Source organism: Meleagris gallopavo, chromosome 11, assembly GCF_905368555.1.
Source record: "Meleagris gallopavo chromosome 11, MGAL_WU_HG_1.1, whole genome shotgun sequence".
Lineage (NCBI taxonomy): Eukaryota > Metazoa > Chordata > Aves > Galliformes > Phasianidae > Meleagris > Meleagris gallopavo.
This window is the reverse complement of record NC_139414.1, coordinates 22,410,170-22,427,204: the sequence shown is the minus strand read 5'-3', so window position 1 is coordinate 22,427,204 and position 17,035 is coordinate 22,410,170. Positions and strand designations below refer to the sequence as shown.

General features: G+C 45.1%; 1 protein-coding gene across 1 annotated transcript in view; it reads right to left on the bottom strand.

Annotated features, from left to right (window-relative positions):
* The window catches only part of PLCH1 (phospholipase C eta 1), a 62,860-nt gene that overhangs the window by 35,724 nt on the left and 10,101 nt on the right, over positions 1-17,035 (bottom strand). Inside the window, 1 exon segment of the mRNA XM_085233298.1 lies at positions 88-234. Coding sequence (XP_085089424.1) covers positions 88-234 — 147 coding nt within the window.

Below are 17,035 nucleotides of genomic sequence, written 5' to 3'. Positions count from 1 at the left end.
GATCCAAAACATATTACTCACTGTCCTATCTGTAATCCACACTTTAATACTCAACTTCCCAGGAAATTAAAAGGATTGCAGATTTACTTTTTGCCTTTTCACTTTTTCTGGACGGTCTCCATCGGATGCAGGTCCTGTGCTCATCCAGGTAGAAGAGACGAACGAGCCCTTTGGTTCCACTCTTCAGCTTAACCATCTGAGTCCCAGACTGCATAACGCTCATGCATCTTTCAACTGTGAAGCAGAACAGAGCAAGTTCAACTGAACAGCCATCTATTTCCACCAATAAAATGACACAGCGACTTTCAAACTTCTACTAGACATAAAACATTTGCCTTTCACCTTCAGTGTCAGGAAATGCAAGAGATACACTATTTTTTCTTCACAATTTCTCCTTGTAAGAAAATAAAACACATCTGTCAAAACATCTTCACAGAAAAGAAGTCAAAGAAAACCAAATATCGAAAGGAAATATTTTATAGTTGTTCTATGCTTACTTCCTTCAAATATATATATATATATATATAAAAAATACATATATATATTATATATATATTTAAATTGCTAGATATGGTGCTGTAATTTTAAAAGCCAGCACTTTGCCAATTTCGAATGGCAAGACCATCGTTCAGTCCTCATTCCTTTGTGCTCAGTAATCCTTTAGCTTCGATCCTGTGATTTTGACACAGTTTGAACTGTTAATGGAATTATAAACACACAGTCCCACTGCACTGCCACACACACGATTACAGCCTTCCTCTCCTGCTACCAAATTTCAAGCACACACTGTGATAGTTTCTTTTTATCTACCCATCCCATCTGGGACGATGGTTTTTCTCCTTGTTTTGATTGCAGTAGACCCATCTCCTCCATTTCATCTCACCTCTTCCCTCCCACGCTTCTCCAAGATCAAGATAACGTTTCGCCTTGATCTCAGTGCATAGCCATGTTCTTAAATTACTTTCCTGTTTCTATCTGTCTGCAGCCTCTCCTCACTTGGTATCACTCCAAAATCGCCACCTGCTGATCTGCTTACACCTTGGCTGGCTCCCAAACACTGCCCAGCTCTGTCTTTACTCATCATCATCATCTTCCTCCTCGACCACAGCAAAGACCCTCACAGCCTCTTGCTCCCTGAGAGAGCCAGAACCAACAGATGGGTGGATTGGCCAGCGCTTTCAGATGAACCAGAAGAGATGGAAAGCAGGGCAGAAACAGGTGCCATTGTCACTAAAGGGTACCCAAAGTGATCCATCGTGGCTTTGACTCAAAGCTACCCGCAGGTGCGCAGAGCAGCAGGCAGCTGTGGCTCCAAACAGCACGGGATGGAGGAGCAGCCTCAAAGAAGGAAGAGTAACTGAAGCAGTCCCTGAAACTTACTGCACACAGGAGGACTGAGCCTTCCACTTCTGAACAAGTTCACTGCAAGCCTGCCTCGAATTCACCTTAATAAAATTGTCCTCCATAAAAGAAGATGGCGAGAGCGTGTGGATGTGGAAACCTGAACCGCTACATTAACTTGGCAGGCAGGCTGCACACGGTATTTCACTGCTGGGGTGTTCTAGTACAAGGTTTTGGCTTAGAGGCTTAGCAACAAGCTACTCAACACAGAAAATCTGCTGCTTTGTACCTAAGCCTATCAGTTACTAATAAGTCTCAAAGAGAAGTAATTCTCACCTAAGTCTTCCTAGTAGCATTAGCTCACCTGTGAGGAAAGCAGCTATTTCACTGAGCTGTTGTGGAGGACCACTAACAAAGGCAGCAGAGAGGGACTGCTTTTCCTTCATGTAAGAAAAGCAGATGGACCACAATCAGATAATTGCAAAGACAACAACTGCACAATTTATTTGTCACTGTTTTAATTGCCCAAGTATTACTATACCACATTGATAAAATAGATTCATTTCACAGATACGTTTTCAGATACACTTCCAAATCAAATTTGTATGAAAGATTTTAAAGCACTTCTTCACAAATGCAGAAGAAGGAAGAAATCCTCTTTCCACCAAGATCTCCGCATTCTCCATTTCTCAAATGCCATCTGCAATAAGCACCAGTTCTCTGCTTGCACTTTCCCAGTTCTGAGAACATACCACCCAAATGAAAACACTTAATAAGAACAGTGGACACATAAGAAAGTTCTCTGCATCATCCCTATAGCATACATAGTTAACAGAAGGAAGGCACTTTAAAGAAAGGCTTGGGGCAGCCTAAATGCTACACCATCCAACTTCAGGTTATTTCCTTTTTCTCTCTAACTTACAAGCTACACCATCCTCTCTTTCCAGTTACTTATGAAACACAAGCACACCAAGAAAGGTCTTCCAAGCCTATTTGCAGCATGCTGATTTCAGACTGCAGCCAGACACACAGCTGAGATGGGCACCATGTATTTTCAGATAAAGCAACGACCACCACTCTTCGCAATACACATGTCTCACTGCCAGGAGCTGCTCTGCTCCTTTGTTGAGCACTAGGCTGAATGCTGACCCACGGCTGTTAGCTGCACCATCCCTGCCACGTTCAACGCTGCTCAGCAATTGGCAGAGCCCTGCCGCCAGGAAGAAATCATCCAAGCCTGCCAGTCCAGATGTTACCATGAGATCTCACCTGTTCAGGGGATGCAATGTGCTCCACCTGACACGCTGCCCAACAAACCTCACTTACGCCAGGGATGCTAAGCTGGAGCTCTAACCCAAAACCAGGTGCTGCCAGGTGTGCAACTTTACCCCATGCCTGCACAGCATGATGCCACCTACCCGAGCAAAGAAAGCTGCAAGTCCCACACTTTTCACTGTGGGTCCGTGCAGGAGGTTGCACAACACACACCATCCCAACCGAGTTTGCTTGCTGCGTGCATGCTGATGTTTCCTCAGGCAGCTGAGCAGGATCCCACCTGCACCTCCTCCTGCAGGGAGCTCCAGGCAGCCGTCTGACAGCACACACCGCTCTCTGAACAGGAGCCACTGGAACCATCAGGGGACAGCCAACAAAACCACTCTGCTTACACAGAGCAGGCTGTGTGGCTGCTGTGTGCAAACAGCACATGTGCTCACAGGAAAGCCTCTGGAAATTAACACAGTGGGCCTTAAAATCAACACAGTAAGATGCAAATATACTTGATAGCTTTAGGAACAACATCCTACAACTGAGCTGTAAGATTACTTCACTTAAGTTGCAAAGAAAAATAAGAGAAAGATGAACGTTATGGCTTCTCTCTCCTGCTGTCGACATACACAAAAACAACACATAAAATAGTTCTTATTTCTCCCCATTGTACTACTATGTATTATGAAATTAATATTTAGAAGTGCAACTGAAAGAGAAAAGGTTCCGTCTTGCTTTTATGGACTTAATGGTACAGCCATCTGACAAAATAAAGAGATTAAACAAGGCATAAAGAGTATTATCAAACAGACAATGAGAAGTGTAATTACTAAAGAGGATATAAATTGTATTTCTAAATTATATGCAGTCTGCATTAAGCCAATATTAAGCTTGAGGAGATGAAATAAAACCATAAAATAAACCCACAAAATGCAGAAGTTATTTTCAATTGTAATGTCAGCTCCTCCCTCTGCATTCTTGCATTCTGTGTGAGGTGAGTACTTCTGGTCCAGCTATGCATCTTGCAAATAGACAGCTTGTTTCTCTGCTCAGAGAGGAGTGACAGCAGACGCCCTAGCAGCAGGAGCACTGCACAGCACTGCCAGGCTCCTGGGGCCACCTCCTGCAATCCTCAAAGCAGGGGCACATCCTGCATGTCACCTCCGCACCTGCACTGCTGCACTCATCAAGGTGTGCTCCCACCCCCAGGCTCTGCCTGGAGCACAGCTGCCGTGATGCACAGCCACGTTCCAAAGCAATGGGGAAGAAGAAAGAAAAAAAAAAGAGCACTCACACCTCAGACCAGAGAGCAGCATGCAGTTGTACCGATGGGATCCAAGCAGTAAAGACATTCTGGATGAAACCACCAAAGTTCTGCCTGAGCTCTCAGTGTCCCATTTTGCAGCCACCTCTTGCTGTAGGTTGGCAATTGCTGTTGGGACTCGCAGGCTCCCCACACCCACTGGTGGGCATGCTTCATCCAAGTCCCATACAGCCACAGTGACATCTGGAACCCTGTGCAGCTCCCCTCTAACATCATCGTGCTGCTGATGGCTGGGTCGTTACATAATGAAGCACAGGATAACGAAGAGGGCAGAGCAAGCAATCTGCCTCCAGCCAGGAGCACTTCTAATAACCACATCTCATATTGGACACGGGATTTTAATTTGCTTTATGGTAACTCTCCCAACCCCTTACGTAACCTTAAGCTTCTTACAGTGGTTTTAATCATCATCATCTCAGAGCAAAGTGCTGACATGAGACCTCTCGCACCTCTGCAAATCTGAAGCCATCCTCAGTCCCACGTGCAGCACTGCCTTCGGGGCTCTCAGGTCCCTGCAGTGCCCAGGAAAGCAGACGTACAGCACAGGGAGGCACCCACAGCACACCAACACAGTCTATGAAGCTCATTAAATCCGAAGAACTCATGCCTGTGCATTCACTAAATAACATGCAAGCAAAAAGTGGTTGAAGGTGGAGAACACCATCACACACTCTGCAGAAGGGGAGAAAAAAATTATCGATGTAGTTTTAACCCTTAGGTCTGAGATCTGTCTGGTATCAGCTTTTGTTTGTGAAAGAGACTTGGAAGTGAGAACTCCCAGCGGTTGTGGTTTATGAGTAACATATATTTCATAGTAAGTACTGATCAGCCTCGCACATTGAGATTTCCAGCTTGACGCTTCCAGCAAAAGCAATTCAAATGATCTCTATATCTCTACCTGTATTGTATTATATATTATTATATAAGAGGAAAGCTTCTGCTCCATAGCTGGCTGATGCGTGACAGCACTGAGCTACTGCTCCTGCCATGAGAGCACCCAGAGTCCCTTCCTTGCCAGAAAAATCAGAAGAATGGGAGCAGGGAGAAGCCTGGGACGTCCTGAGGATTTTGTTGGATCCACATCCCCGAATCCCATTCCTATTGTGAGATTATCTTTCACAGAGTATTGTGCAATGCAGAAAATGCCTTTCTGGGACAGCGTCGCACTTACAGGCCTGTGATTCCCTTTTTGAGATCTACAGTTCAGCACTGAAACTGAGATCTGAGAGCACAGCGCCCAGACACAATGCATAATGCATGGTTTCCATCTCTGCTCAGGGATATCTTCCCTCTGCCTGCCAGCACAGCAGACTTCTCACTGTTATCTTCAAGAAATTGGCCCAGGTTTCATTCCAGCAGCACTGGGGCAAGTAGCCAGTAAGGGACTCTTGGGCAGGGGCAGCTGTGCTGCTGTGGGACCCCGAAGTCCTGACCAGTCCCAGGACCTCAGCTCCAGTCTCTTCCTGAAGCAAGAGCCCAGACAGGGCACCAGTGCCAACAGGGAGCCCAGGGAGTGGCAGAACAACAGGTCACAGGGGACATCCCTGCTGCTGGCTGCTGAAATACAGGGTCTCTGAGATCATCTCTCTTTCAGAAACAGATTCCATCAGAGCTGCTCAGTTTGGGAGCTGAGGAGCCTCTGCTGCACAGGATGGCTGAGGACTACTGAATTCCCTATTAAAAGTAAGGAATCGCTCCTTTATTAACAGCGAGGTGCAACCACTTCACCACACAGAGGGCCAACTGTCAAAATACATTATCACATCATTAGAGCAAACCAGAAGCATAGACTTAAGCAAACATAGTTAACAGGCTCTCACATCCTAATCCTCCTCATTGCACGAGGATCCCTAGGCATGGAAATTGATTGCACCACTGCAGAGCAAGGAGCAGCAGTAGCAACAGGCAGAAAGAAAGGGAGAAGAGCTTGCACTGCACCAGCAACACATCACAGCAACCCATGGCACCTCCAACTGTAGTGAGGGGAACGCACAGGGCACAGGAGGGAGGGAGGGGCTGGAAGAGGGACCCAGTGCATGGCAGCACGCACTGCTTCCTTCTGACTGCCAGGCCAACATGCAGCTGGGGCTCCAGAGTAGGAGGGGGAAAAACGGAGCACAACTGGAGGTAGAGTTAATTAACCTCTAAATCAATAAATGAAGCCTGCAGTTCAACACATGATATGGTTTATTCACAATTCATAGAAACATTTTCCTAAAGAAACATACTTCTCTATTCCATTCTCAAACTGCCTTGGTGTAAGTCACCAACAATGAGTACTCAGTGGTCAAACAGTGAATTGACAGTCTCAAGTACTGAAGTAATTTTATTACTGAAATAAATGCTTTATGCATTTGGGTTTCATGCAAATCGTGGCACATATGGGCAGCACATGGAAATCACAGGATTACGGAATGGCCTGGGTTGGAAGGGACCTCAAGGATCATGAATCTCCACCCTCCTCCTGCCACGTGCAGGGCCACCAACCTCCACATTTCATACCAGCCCAGGCTGCCCAGGGCCCCATCCAGCCTGGCCTTGAACACCTCCAGGGATGGACGGGGCATCCACAGCCTCTCTGGGCAGCTGTTCCAGCACCTCACCACTCTCATAGTAAAGAACTTCCCCTGACATCCAACCTCAATCTCCCCTCCCTCAAGTTCAAACCATTTCCCCTTGTCCTGCTGTTATCTCCCCTTTCCAAGAGCTGACTCCCCTCCTGTCTGTAGGTTCCCTTGAGGTACTGAAGGCTGCAATGAGGTCACCCCGCAGCTTCTCTTCTCCAGGCTGAACAAGCCGAGCTCCCTCAGCCTGTCCTCATAGGGGGGGAGCTCCAGTCCAGTGTCAGTCACACTGCTGAGCATACCAAGCACCTGACTGCCAAGAGGCACAAGCTGCTGTGAGGTTTCCCATCACCACTATCATCAAAAAAGCAACTTGTGGTTTTCTGTAATTTCTGAAGCGCACACACCAGCACACAATGCTGCCAGCATTCTAACAAGCTGACATCCAAGACACAACCTTCTTAAATGACTACTTCAAGATCTGTGACGTATGCCGAGAGAAACACACTTTTCCTCCTGCAGGTAAGGCCTGTGCTGTTAGAAGCTGGGCCAATCTGCCTCTGCAGGCTCTTTCACCAGGTTCACCTGGCTTACCTGGGTCTGCCTTCCACAGTGAGGACACCATGAGCACTGATCCCAGCACAGCATGCAGCCATTTTGATCTTCATGGAACAGCAAAATGGTCACTTCAACAGCCTTCCATCTAGCCTCAGTTTGAGGAGAGCACCTCGATTCTGTTATGCATTACGTGCTCTGTAGATTTACTGAAGGAGGAGTGTACGTAATTGATAAGAATAAATGAATGCTAAGCATTCTGCAGGCACATAACTTAGCTGCCAATTGGTCTACCAAGTCCCTGACCTGCAAAACCCAAGGAGATGAGCAGCGTTCAGACCTGGCTGCAACAGCCCTGGCAATTCCCAATGCAGTCACACTGTGGCTGCTCACGAGCTGCTTCGCTTTTCTCAGTGCCAACACCCCGTGTCTTAAAGCTTTCAGAGCTGCCACACGTCCATACTAATCTATTGCAAGTGCATACAGTGCTGCGATAGATTTAAGCTGTTGTTGATATTAAACCTCTGGAAGACCAGGCTCTTCACAGCAGGAGGCTGATGCGTTCAATAGTAGTCAGAACAGCACGTTCCTCATCTAGAGCTAATGCCCCTATACATCACTCACTAGGCTAGGGTCTATACTTAATACCTAATTTATAGGCGCTTGGGTAGATTCAAAGATACAAGCATCCCAAAGAAGCCCTAGCAATGGCCTTACAAAAGGCTGCTGCCACTGCCAGCAGACAAAGCTCAGTGCAGCTGGCTGCTGCTTTACAGCCCTCCAGTTCCATTGGAGCAGGAACAGACAGACAGAAGCTCTGCTGGTCAGCCAGGGACCAAGACTGGTCCCCAACTCCATACCTCCTCCTTGTACCTCCCCTCCCATCCCATCCCACGCCGATCCCTGCTCACTAACTCACACCCCAAAGGCACAAACTTACGGCCGAGCCGCGGGCAGGCGGGGAGCAGCATCCTCCTGCAGCCACTCATGGCCAGGCCCTGGGCAGGCTCTGCAGCAAGCAGATGGCCGTGGCACCACAGTATGCCGGCGCTGCCATACCAGCACCCTTAGGTGCGTTCATCGCCGCGGGTGCGATTGGTATCATGAGTGCAATCTCACACCCGCCTGACAGGAGGCCAAGTGCTCACCTCCTCCCACCCTTCATGAGTGCAAATGGGTTCATGCCTACAAAACATGACCTCCGAAGAGGGAAAGCAATAGAGTGCCTGTTTTTGCAACAGACTCCCCTTCCTCACCAGCCTTTCTGTGAAGGCTCCGTGCTGCTGCTTCCATCAGCCAGAAACTGTTACTCCGCAATGGAAACAGCCCAGGATGAACGAATCACAAAGCAGGATAACTCCTAGAGGTCTGCAGAACAGGATGCCCACATGCTGCCACCGTTCTGCTCCAGTCCCATCCACGCCACAAACCTGCAGTGCCCGGAGCTGTGGGACAGTGCCTCGTTGCCCCTAGCCCTGGGCTGCCATCACCCAGCAAAGCAACCGACCAAGGAGCAGCGACAACTGCAGGTGGCAGCTGCTGCTATGTTTGTCTGCAGAAAAAGGACTAGAAAATGCCTTCAGACAGGAGCTCGCCAGCAGCTGAACACCTGGCAAGAAATGTGTTTATACGTACAGAATGTTTACACCAGCTTCTAAAGTTAAACCTGATGCTTTTCTTCTAGGATCGCTCCAAAAACACCCTCCCAATAAGCTCTCTCTGGTAAATTATTCATTGGGACCTATCCATTACCTGCTGTGTCTCAGCAAACAGATGGAGTAACACCTGCTCTCCTTTCCCTTACTAGGAGCATCAAAACGTAATGCAGAGCTGCTTGTAACAGAAACCTCCAAAACATGAACGCAGCACAGGGAGCTGCAGCAAAGCACCCCAACAGACAGAGCTGTCCCCCGTAGGATTCACAAGAAACTGACAGCTGCTTAAAGCAGCCTCAATTTCTTACAGAATAGTAAGAATAGGGGTTTGGTTTTTTTTTCCAAAATTAAGGATAGAATACCCAATTTTGAGATGCTTTCCCTTTAGTAAACATCTTTAAAAAAAATTCTCACACATAACCAAACATCAGTAATGACACAAATACAACAGTACAAAAATAAACTTCGGCTATCTTCATTTCTCCCTCCCCCTATGGCCTTTACTCTATAGCCATTTAGAGGCTAAAAGTAATTACTACTTTCTATCAGCTCCGACTTCACATCCAATTTTGTTCAATCTACCCGAGGTGCCCTCCTTTCTATATCAGTCTCCTACAAGTCTCAAGAAGATCTCTCATCCATTGCTCTCTGATCAGAACTTTACATATAAATAGAATACAAACAGATATACAAATAATAAGTGTTACTAGAAAAACCAGATGTTCGTTCCCATGGAAAAGTATGCCATGGCAGACCGACCAATAGATCAAGAAGTCTGGAGTGTTTTTAAAGAGAAATACATTAGTAATAATTTAAGATAAAACATAGCCCTACAGTACACACGATCCATATGTTTAGATGGAGAAATGTATTTTGAAGTTGACACGAAAACACCAAGTTTTCCTCTGAAACATTCAGAAAGATTTGTGATTTTTTTTTTCCATATTAATGATGTCTAAATAAATACAGCACATAAAAGTTACCCATCGTAAACAAAGCATCCTTCATTTTTCTATAAGTATTTCAGACATCATTTGAGCTCTTCCCACAGTAATTACAAACTGGAACATCCTTACCTTTTTCAGGACTTAAATTTTTATATACTTCAAGGTCTGCCATTAAATTGGCAACTCTTGTGCATCGTTGGCAACGAAAACGGGAATCGTCACTGCAGGAAAGCCTCCATTGAATCTTCACATCTCCAGAGAGAAAACATTTGGAAAGCAGTCCTCAGAAGTACGGGAGCACCTCCCCAGCACCACACTCCGAGCAGAACGATGAGATTTTCGTGAGCCATAAAAGACAGACAAACAAATCCAGAGGCCACGCCAGGCAACTTTCCTCAAAACCAGAGGGCACCGCCCGGTAGAAAAGCCGGCAGCATCTGCTCCGTGCTGCTGCTGCTGCTGCGGGAGCGCAGGAGCAGTGCCCACTTTTGGCATGAGCCGCGCGCACAGCGCTGCGATTCTGCCACTCCAGGCTGAAGGGTCTGCAACGCCTGCGAAGGAGAGCGCGCCGTGGGCAAGAGCCTGGAAGCCGGCAGTCACCGAACACGGAGCCCGGCTACAGAGCGAGTGACGCAGGCTGAATGCACGAGAGGAAAAGCCCCCTCGCCCCCAGGTAACTCCCAGCGCCGTCAGCCATGGGATTCTGCAGGAAGGGCTCCTTCCTCTCGGCCCGGTGCCCTCCTCCCCTCTCCCCCCAGCCCCCGTTGTGCTCTGTGGAACGAGGCCAGCCGGAGCACAGAGCATGCAAATGGTTCAGGCTGTGCATCACTGAGCATTTGATTTCGTAAGAACAAGTAGCCTCCTGAGAGATGCTGAGCACTAACTCTCCCGGCAGCTATGAAAAAACTGCCGTGCTAGCAGCCAATATCGCACTTGTTTAAGCCAAGGCAATGCTTTTGAAACTCAGAGCTTCACAGTCAGTGTGGAATGATGGGCAGAAACACTCACACTTGCACTTACTCGTGATGGAGCCCAAGGGGACACAGCGCTGACAAGCTCTGCAGGAACGAAGTAGGCTCCACCTATAACGCTTCTCATCTTGGATTTACTGCATTTTTAATTGTTTCTCTACTGGCTGGCGTTTACAGAATAGCCTTTACACCAGGAATCCTCAGCCGCATTCTCAAAGACTGAGAGCAACAAAACAGGACAGAATTTGTCCAGTGCATGCTAGGAGAAAGTTACACGGAGTGTGATTGAGGTGGGGGGGATGAAAAGAGACAAGCACGCAGACAACTCAGAGTGAGGCAGGAGACCAGATACGAGTGGAGCTGACGCACATTTCACTTGCAAGAAATCCTTATTTCTTAGCTGCTGCTAACACGAATAGCGAGGCTTCCAACAGTCAACATATGATAGGCTGCAGCACAGCACGAGACACATCGCCTACAGCCAGCAAACGAAAATATAAAATGAAACAACCCCAAGAACACACTGTGGGATCACTGCTGGCTGCACTCAGGGCTTCTGCTTCTCATCACACCTTCAGCTGAGGACAGCAATGCTCTGGGAAGTCGCATTCTGCAGAGAGAAGTGTCACTCATCCCACTTATCATAAGGGAAATGGAGGAGCTACTTAATTACCCCACAGTGGTTCATACCTCACTTCACAAGATTACTTCTAAAGCACAAAGTCATTGCTCTGAAGCCTCGAGGCAGCTGTCAATACATTTACATCTCAACGAATTGATGTGTTATAGATGCAATTCAACAACAACAAAAGAAATTAACTGTCACTAGTCTTTAGTTTAATTCCTGAGATATCAATTGCACTTGATAACGTGTTACAGAGTATAATTATGGCACACTCCTAGCCTCTCATTCTTGTGATAGGGGCTATACACAAGCATCGTAACACAGAAGCTGCTTAACAGGAAAGCTTGTCTCATCACTAACATATTTCTCATTGCTTTGGCTTCAAAATAATGCTCATTTTACAAATCAAAGTGTTTCAGTGCTGTACGGCTTTAGAAACCAGAGTATGCTATACAGATCACCAAGAACATTACAACAAAAAAATGATTTTTACATAATTTGGGGGAAAAAGCCCAATGGTATGAAAATACCTCTAAGTTTATTCAGCTTCATGAAACAATCACCACGATCACTCTCTGCTGACAAGCCAGGTTTCACATCCAGTCCCAACCCTATCAGCCCAGGTCAGACCTGAAACTGTTGTGCCCTCAAAGACACACTGCACTGGAGTGTACTTACATTTCCTGCCCCATAGCCCTTCCTTCCTTTGGCAACCACTGCCAGTGACTTCATACTCAGAACTCTGTTTTCTCAACTTTTTAAGCAGGTTTAATAAAACCTATTACATGTCCTCCAAGCCTCATCTCACTGATAGCTTTTGACAATCTCAGCTACAAAAGCACTAAAACTCATTAAAAAGATATTCATTCAGTCAAAACCCATCTCCCCTAGTCTAATATTATTTTCTAGTTTTCTTCATTCGCCATTCAAAGCTCTATCATTAAACCACAGAAATTTTGAGGTGAGACAGCAAGTACCCTGAGGTACAAGGCGGGCAGTGCCAAAGCTCTGTCCCCACCATCTCTTTAAGAAGGGAGATTTAAAGCTTTCACTTAATACCTGCAGATAGTTAATTCTTCCCTTCCACGCAGCTCCAGCCTCAGATGACATAAACGCCTGAAGGCTGCACACCAAACCCAAAGCAGCAAGTCCAGGGTAAGAGCGTGGCCCCACACGTGCAGTTGTGCATTGGGTGGCTGGAGATGGCACAGTCCCACGGGGCTCAACACCCTTGGACTACAGCTCGCAGTCCAAGTTCTACTGCCAAATATTAATTTTCCAATAAACGAGAATGTTTCAACAATTAGGTTTAGAAACTACGACATCAGAAGAATATTAGTTTTCTGGCTCATCGGTTTTTCCTTTTTCAACGTCAAAATTGCTGGAAAGTGGTAAAAAGGCTAATTCTGCTACAGAGAAAGAAAGGCTGATTAGAGAACTTCTACCTCTTCCAGCAAGTAGATAATGAACTAAGATGATAAACACAGCTTCATATTCATCACACAAATTTAATCTTAGACCTAAACTGTAATACAATCTTCCAAAAATTCAGCTAGGCTTAAATAAAATTTTATGTTATCTGCACAAACAACTCATCATTTTTATCAGATTAAAGCTTTTATCAACTTTCCTTCTTTGTCATTAATGAAGACACCGCTCTTTGGTGAGCTGAGCTAGATAGGGGAGGGGAAAAACACAACGTGAAAAGTTAGCTGTCTGACACCACCTTGAGACAGAGCCCTTGAGACAAATGGAGCTGCTCCTTTCACTGCAGGTGCACGGACAGCTCTTAAAGGCAGCTGCACATTAAACAAAGCACGGAGAGGTGGTTTCTTCATGTTTTAGGATGGTTATTTTAAATTGTTTTCTAACTTATTTTTAAATTTAGTTTTTAATACGTTTTTATATGCATTTTCAGTTACGTGTGTCTGCTTTAAAGAAGGAACTGTGTATATTTTACTATATAATGAGAATATAAAATATGAATTACTGACTACTAGCTTCTTCTTTCCCAAGCATCATTACAAAACTTAAATTGAAGATGACTGTAAAGATGTAAGAGCAAAATTCTGCAGTCTACATCTGATATCTTTAGCACTGTAGCCTCAAGCATAGGGCTTGAATGAGTTTTCTGCAGAGCTAATTATAAAGCATTGCCCATCAGCAAACACAAAGCTAAACATATACATACAATTCTGCAATATCACTCACCCACATCACTCCCCCCAAATTTGAGCTCTAATAAACAGACCATTTTACTATATAGAACATAATGTATTTTATCTTCCCGTTCATTGAACACAAAAGTTAAAGATAACTAAAGAAAGAAAATCCTTTGAGAACCTGCATAAAAGCTCAGCTCTTCAGACTGAAACGAAAGGAAAAGCACTGCAATAACACCTGCCACAAGCAATCTCTCGAGATGCTGCCCAAAACTGGTTGTGCAACAGCAGTAGGTGTTCACCTAATAAAAGCAGTGCACAACTGCATTCATTGCATTTGGGAAATCACTGAGATGCCCTCTCAAGATAAGCTGTTTCCTTGTCCCAGGTCATTCTCCCCAGCTCAACTTCAGATGCGTTCAGGTAGGCGATCTGGAAGAACCCTGTGAAAGATGAGCTGGACATTCCTGAAACAACAGACTAAGAGTGCAGAAGAATCCAGGTCAACGTTCAATAATCTCCTTTGCAAGGATGACCGGGATGGGGCCATTCGCTGCACAACAGCAGATGGCAAAATTACTGCTGGAAAGTACTCTTTGTTTCATGCCAGCATGAACTACGTGTTTGAGTGGCTCATCTTGAAGAGTCACTGGAAGGAAATGGGAGTACTGCTATACCAAAGCCAAACTTCAGCAGATCACGACCTAGTATCGAGGTCTAGACCAAAATTGCCATTTTGCTGTTTTCTCTTTCCTGGAGTAGAAGAAAGCATTATCATCACAACACTCCCCACTCATTTCCTCAGTGAGATGTTGGAAGGCAGGCATTCAAAGCTGCAGATACACCGAACACGATGTAAGAGTGTACTGACTTACAAGCCTGACCCTAGCTCCCATCCAGCCAGCCAGTGTCCTTCCAGGGGAAGAGAATGAGCAACCAAGCCTTCCCCACTGCTTACAGCCTGAACGTGGCAATGACTGTTTCCTTCAAGCAGGTTTACGATGACAAAAATAAGCTTTGGAGTTCGCTCCCACGGGTGGCAAAAAGAAATGAATTTAAAAAAACCTTCAGAAGTTATGAGATGAGAAAGTAATAAATGCAAAGATTCAGACGCAGCTTCTGGCTGAGAAAGCACTTACATCACTGACTGGCAGGTGCTGGGAGTGCATAGGAGGCTTTGGTATATCTCTGTCTTCCTTTATACTTTTAGCCCCAAATATTTGCTAGCAAAATAGATGGAAGTTTGGTCTGACAACACAGCCGGTCCTATATTGTTATTGCCAGAAAACAAATCAAATATGGTTTTACAGCATGAAAGCCCCAAGAAAAAAAAACAAATCTTCTGAGCCTAGAGGTATGATGTACTTTGTATTTAGGCACTCTCTGCAACAGGAAGGAAAAGAAAGTAGGCTCACCAAGTCCTTTAGGCTACTCTCAACATTGTAAGAGCCTCTCTTTCTCTATTCTACAGAAACTGCTAAAATAGCTTAAACCCAGATCTGTCTTCAGTTTGTTATTCTGTGTGCACACAGTGCTGTTACTGAAGAAAACTGACATTTTTGCTTCTAGGCAGATGAGACTCCCTAGAGTACAAGGCACAGCAGCAACTTCCATTTCTGTAACAAAAAATTTCAGACAAACAGACAAGAATTTTAGCATCCCACAAACGTTGGAAGTGATTAGCAGCTTCCCCCAATAAAATTTAGAAATGATGAGAAATCCTTAGGCAATTTAGATGCAGATAGTGCTGGAGCATTACGTATACGAATGTTCAGTCATTACTCACACACAAACTGCTAAAGCCCTGTGGTAAAGCACACAGCCATGTATCAATAGTTTCTCCTTGCCTACAAACATGCATGAGCCTCAAAGCACAATTACAATACAGCAGTGAGCAGCACGATGTGAGTACAGCAGCATTTCCCAGAAGGGAATGGAAGCAGTCCTGTTAGCATTTGCTGTTTGCTACACAGGAACTGACCTGGCACCACTTCAACACTCCTCCAGTCCATATTTACATTTGCCAGAATATTGCTTGCTGCTACTAATCATATTTGCAGCTTCAGAGCAGGGGCACAGTCAGGGCACTTGTAACCATGATCAAAACTTTCTGGCCTCCACCTCAAAGAAAGTTAGTTTTTCCCTGCATCTGTTTATATACCTATGGACAATTTTCAATACAGTCCTCAATGTTTCAATTTGAACTTTTCCTATCAGTTCCAATAAGCTGCTTCTTTCCCACGTTTACCACTCGCAAGTGTATTTATAGTCAGCCATACAAACCAGATGAATCTTGACTCCTCTTACAGGTGATTTTCCTGAGCACATCCGCAGACATTTTCTCTGCGTGCTCCTGAGCTACACTTGCTTAAAGAGTACTGATCAGAACTGCATTAGGCTGGGCCTTGCAGCACTAATGCCTTGTCCTAAGAGCACTTACACTTTTTTACTCCACAAGATTCAAAGGTGCATTTGTCTCCAGGTCTCCAGCTAATGCATGATGAGCAAGGTGCTGTCCTGCTATTTGCCACATCTCACACTTCATCCCCCACCACATCTATGCTTGCAGCCAGAGGCCTCCAACATGAGCTGACAGGTGCACTGCTCATCCTCCAAGTGAGGTATTCTGACATTTCTTTAGAGGCACTGTGTGCTCTAACAGGTTATGCATGCAGGGCTGTGGTCTCATTTGGGTGTTTCTGCTTAAAGATTTTTGTGGTTGCTTTGGGATGTGGTTGTTTTTTTTATTTGTTTTGTTATTTGTTTGTTCCCTGAAAAAGATGTTTAAACTACTTCTAATTAACATAGAGCTTTGGCATTCTCATTTGGGCAGCCCACAAGTTTCCTGTGCTGAAACACCTCAGTTGGAAGTGAACAACTTTAACACCACATATTTACATTCTCAAAGCAATGCAAGTCCCTGACGGATATGGAGGGAAAACGACAATGAACAAGGATGAGCAGCAAGCTTTTGTACTGGGTGTCTCTGTGGATGCTTCCAGTTCTGAAGGCTCTATGGAGAAAGATAACCCCAAGCCTTTTAGAACATCAGCAAATGCAGTGGGATATTTCTATGTCTACTTCACAAATGAGGTGCAACAGTTCTTCCAGATTAAAGATTCGGTTACAGAAAATAATCACGACACTGAAATGTGAACCTCCCAGGCAAGCCCAATACAACTGAATTAGTCCACTCCTCTGAATGAAAGAGCAAGACTGAATGGACATGACACCCAACCAGCAGCGGTCAAGTCCCTTTGACATCAAAGTCTGAAAAGAAAGAGGTGGAGAGGCCAGACGATAAAATTAGAAACAGAGAGAGAATTAATTACAGTTATGGAAATGCAATTTAAACAAAGGGTTTGTATTTCTGAGAGAAGAGGAAAAGATAATTGGTTTAAGTATGAAAAACTACTTTCAGAACTACTAAGACAAAATCAGCTATTTGCTAACCATGTCTCGTCTTTCATTTAACCATTACAGAATATTAGCATGCATAAATGTAGAAAAATAAGCTAATCAACAGTTCTGCACACTTGCTCCCTGAAGAGCCATGATCCCAATGTCAGAATATGAAAATATAATAGCAGTTTTTTTAGAAGTCATGAAAACTACTTAAGATAGA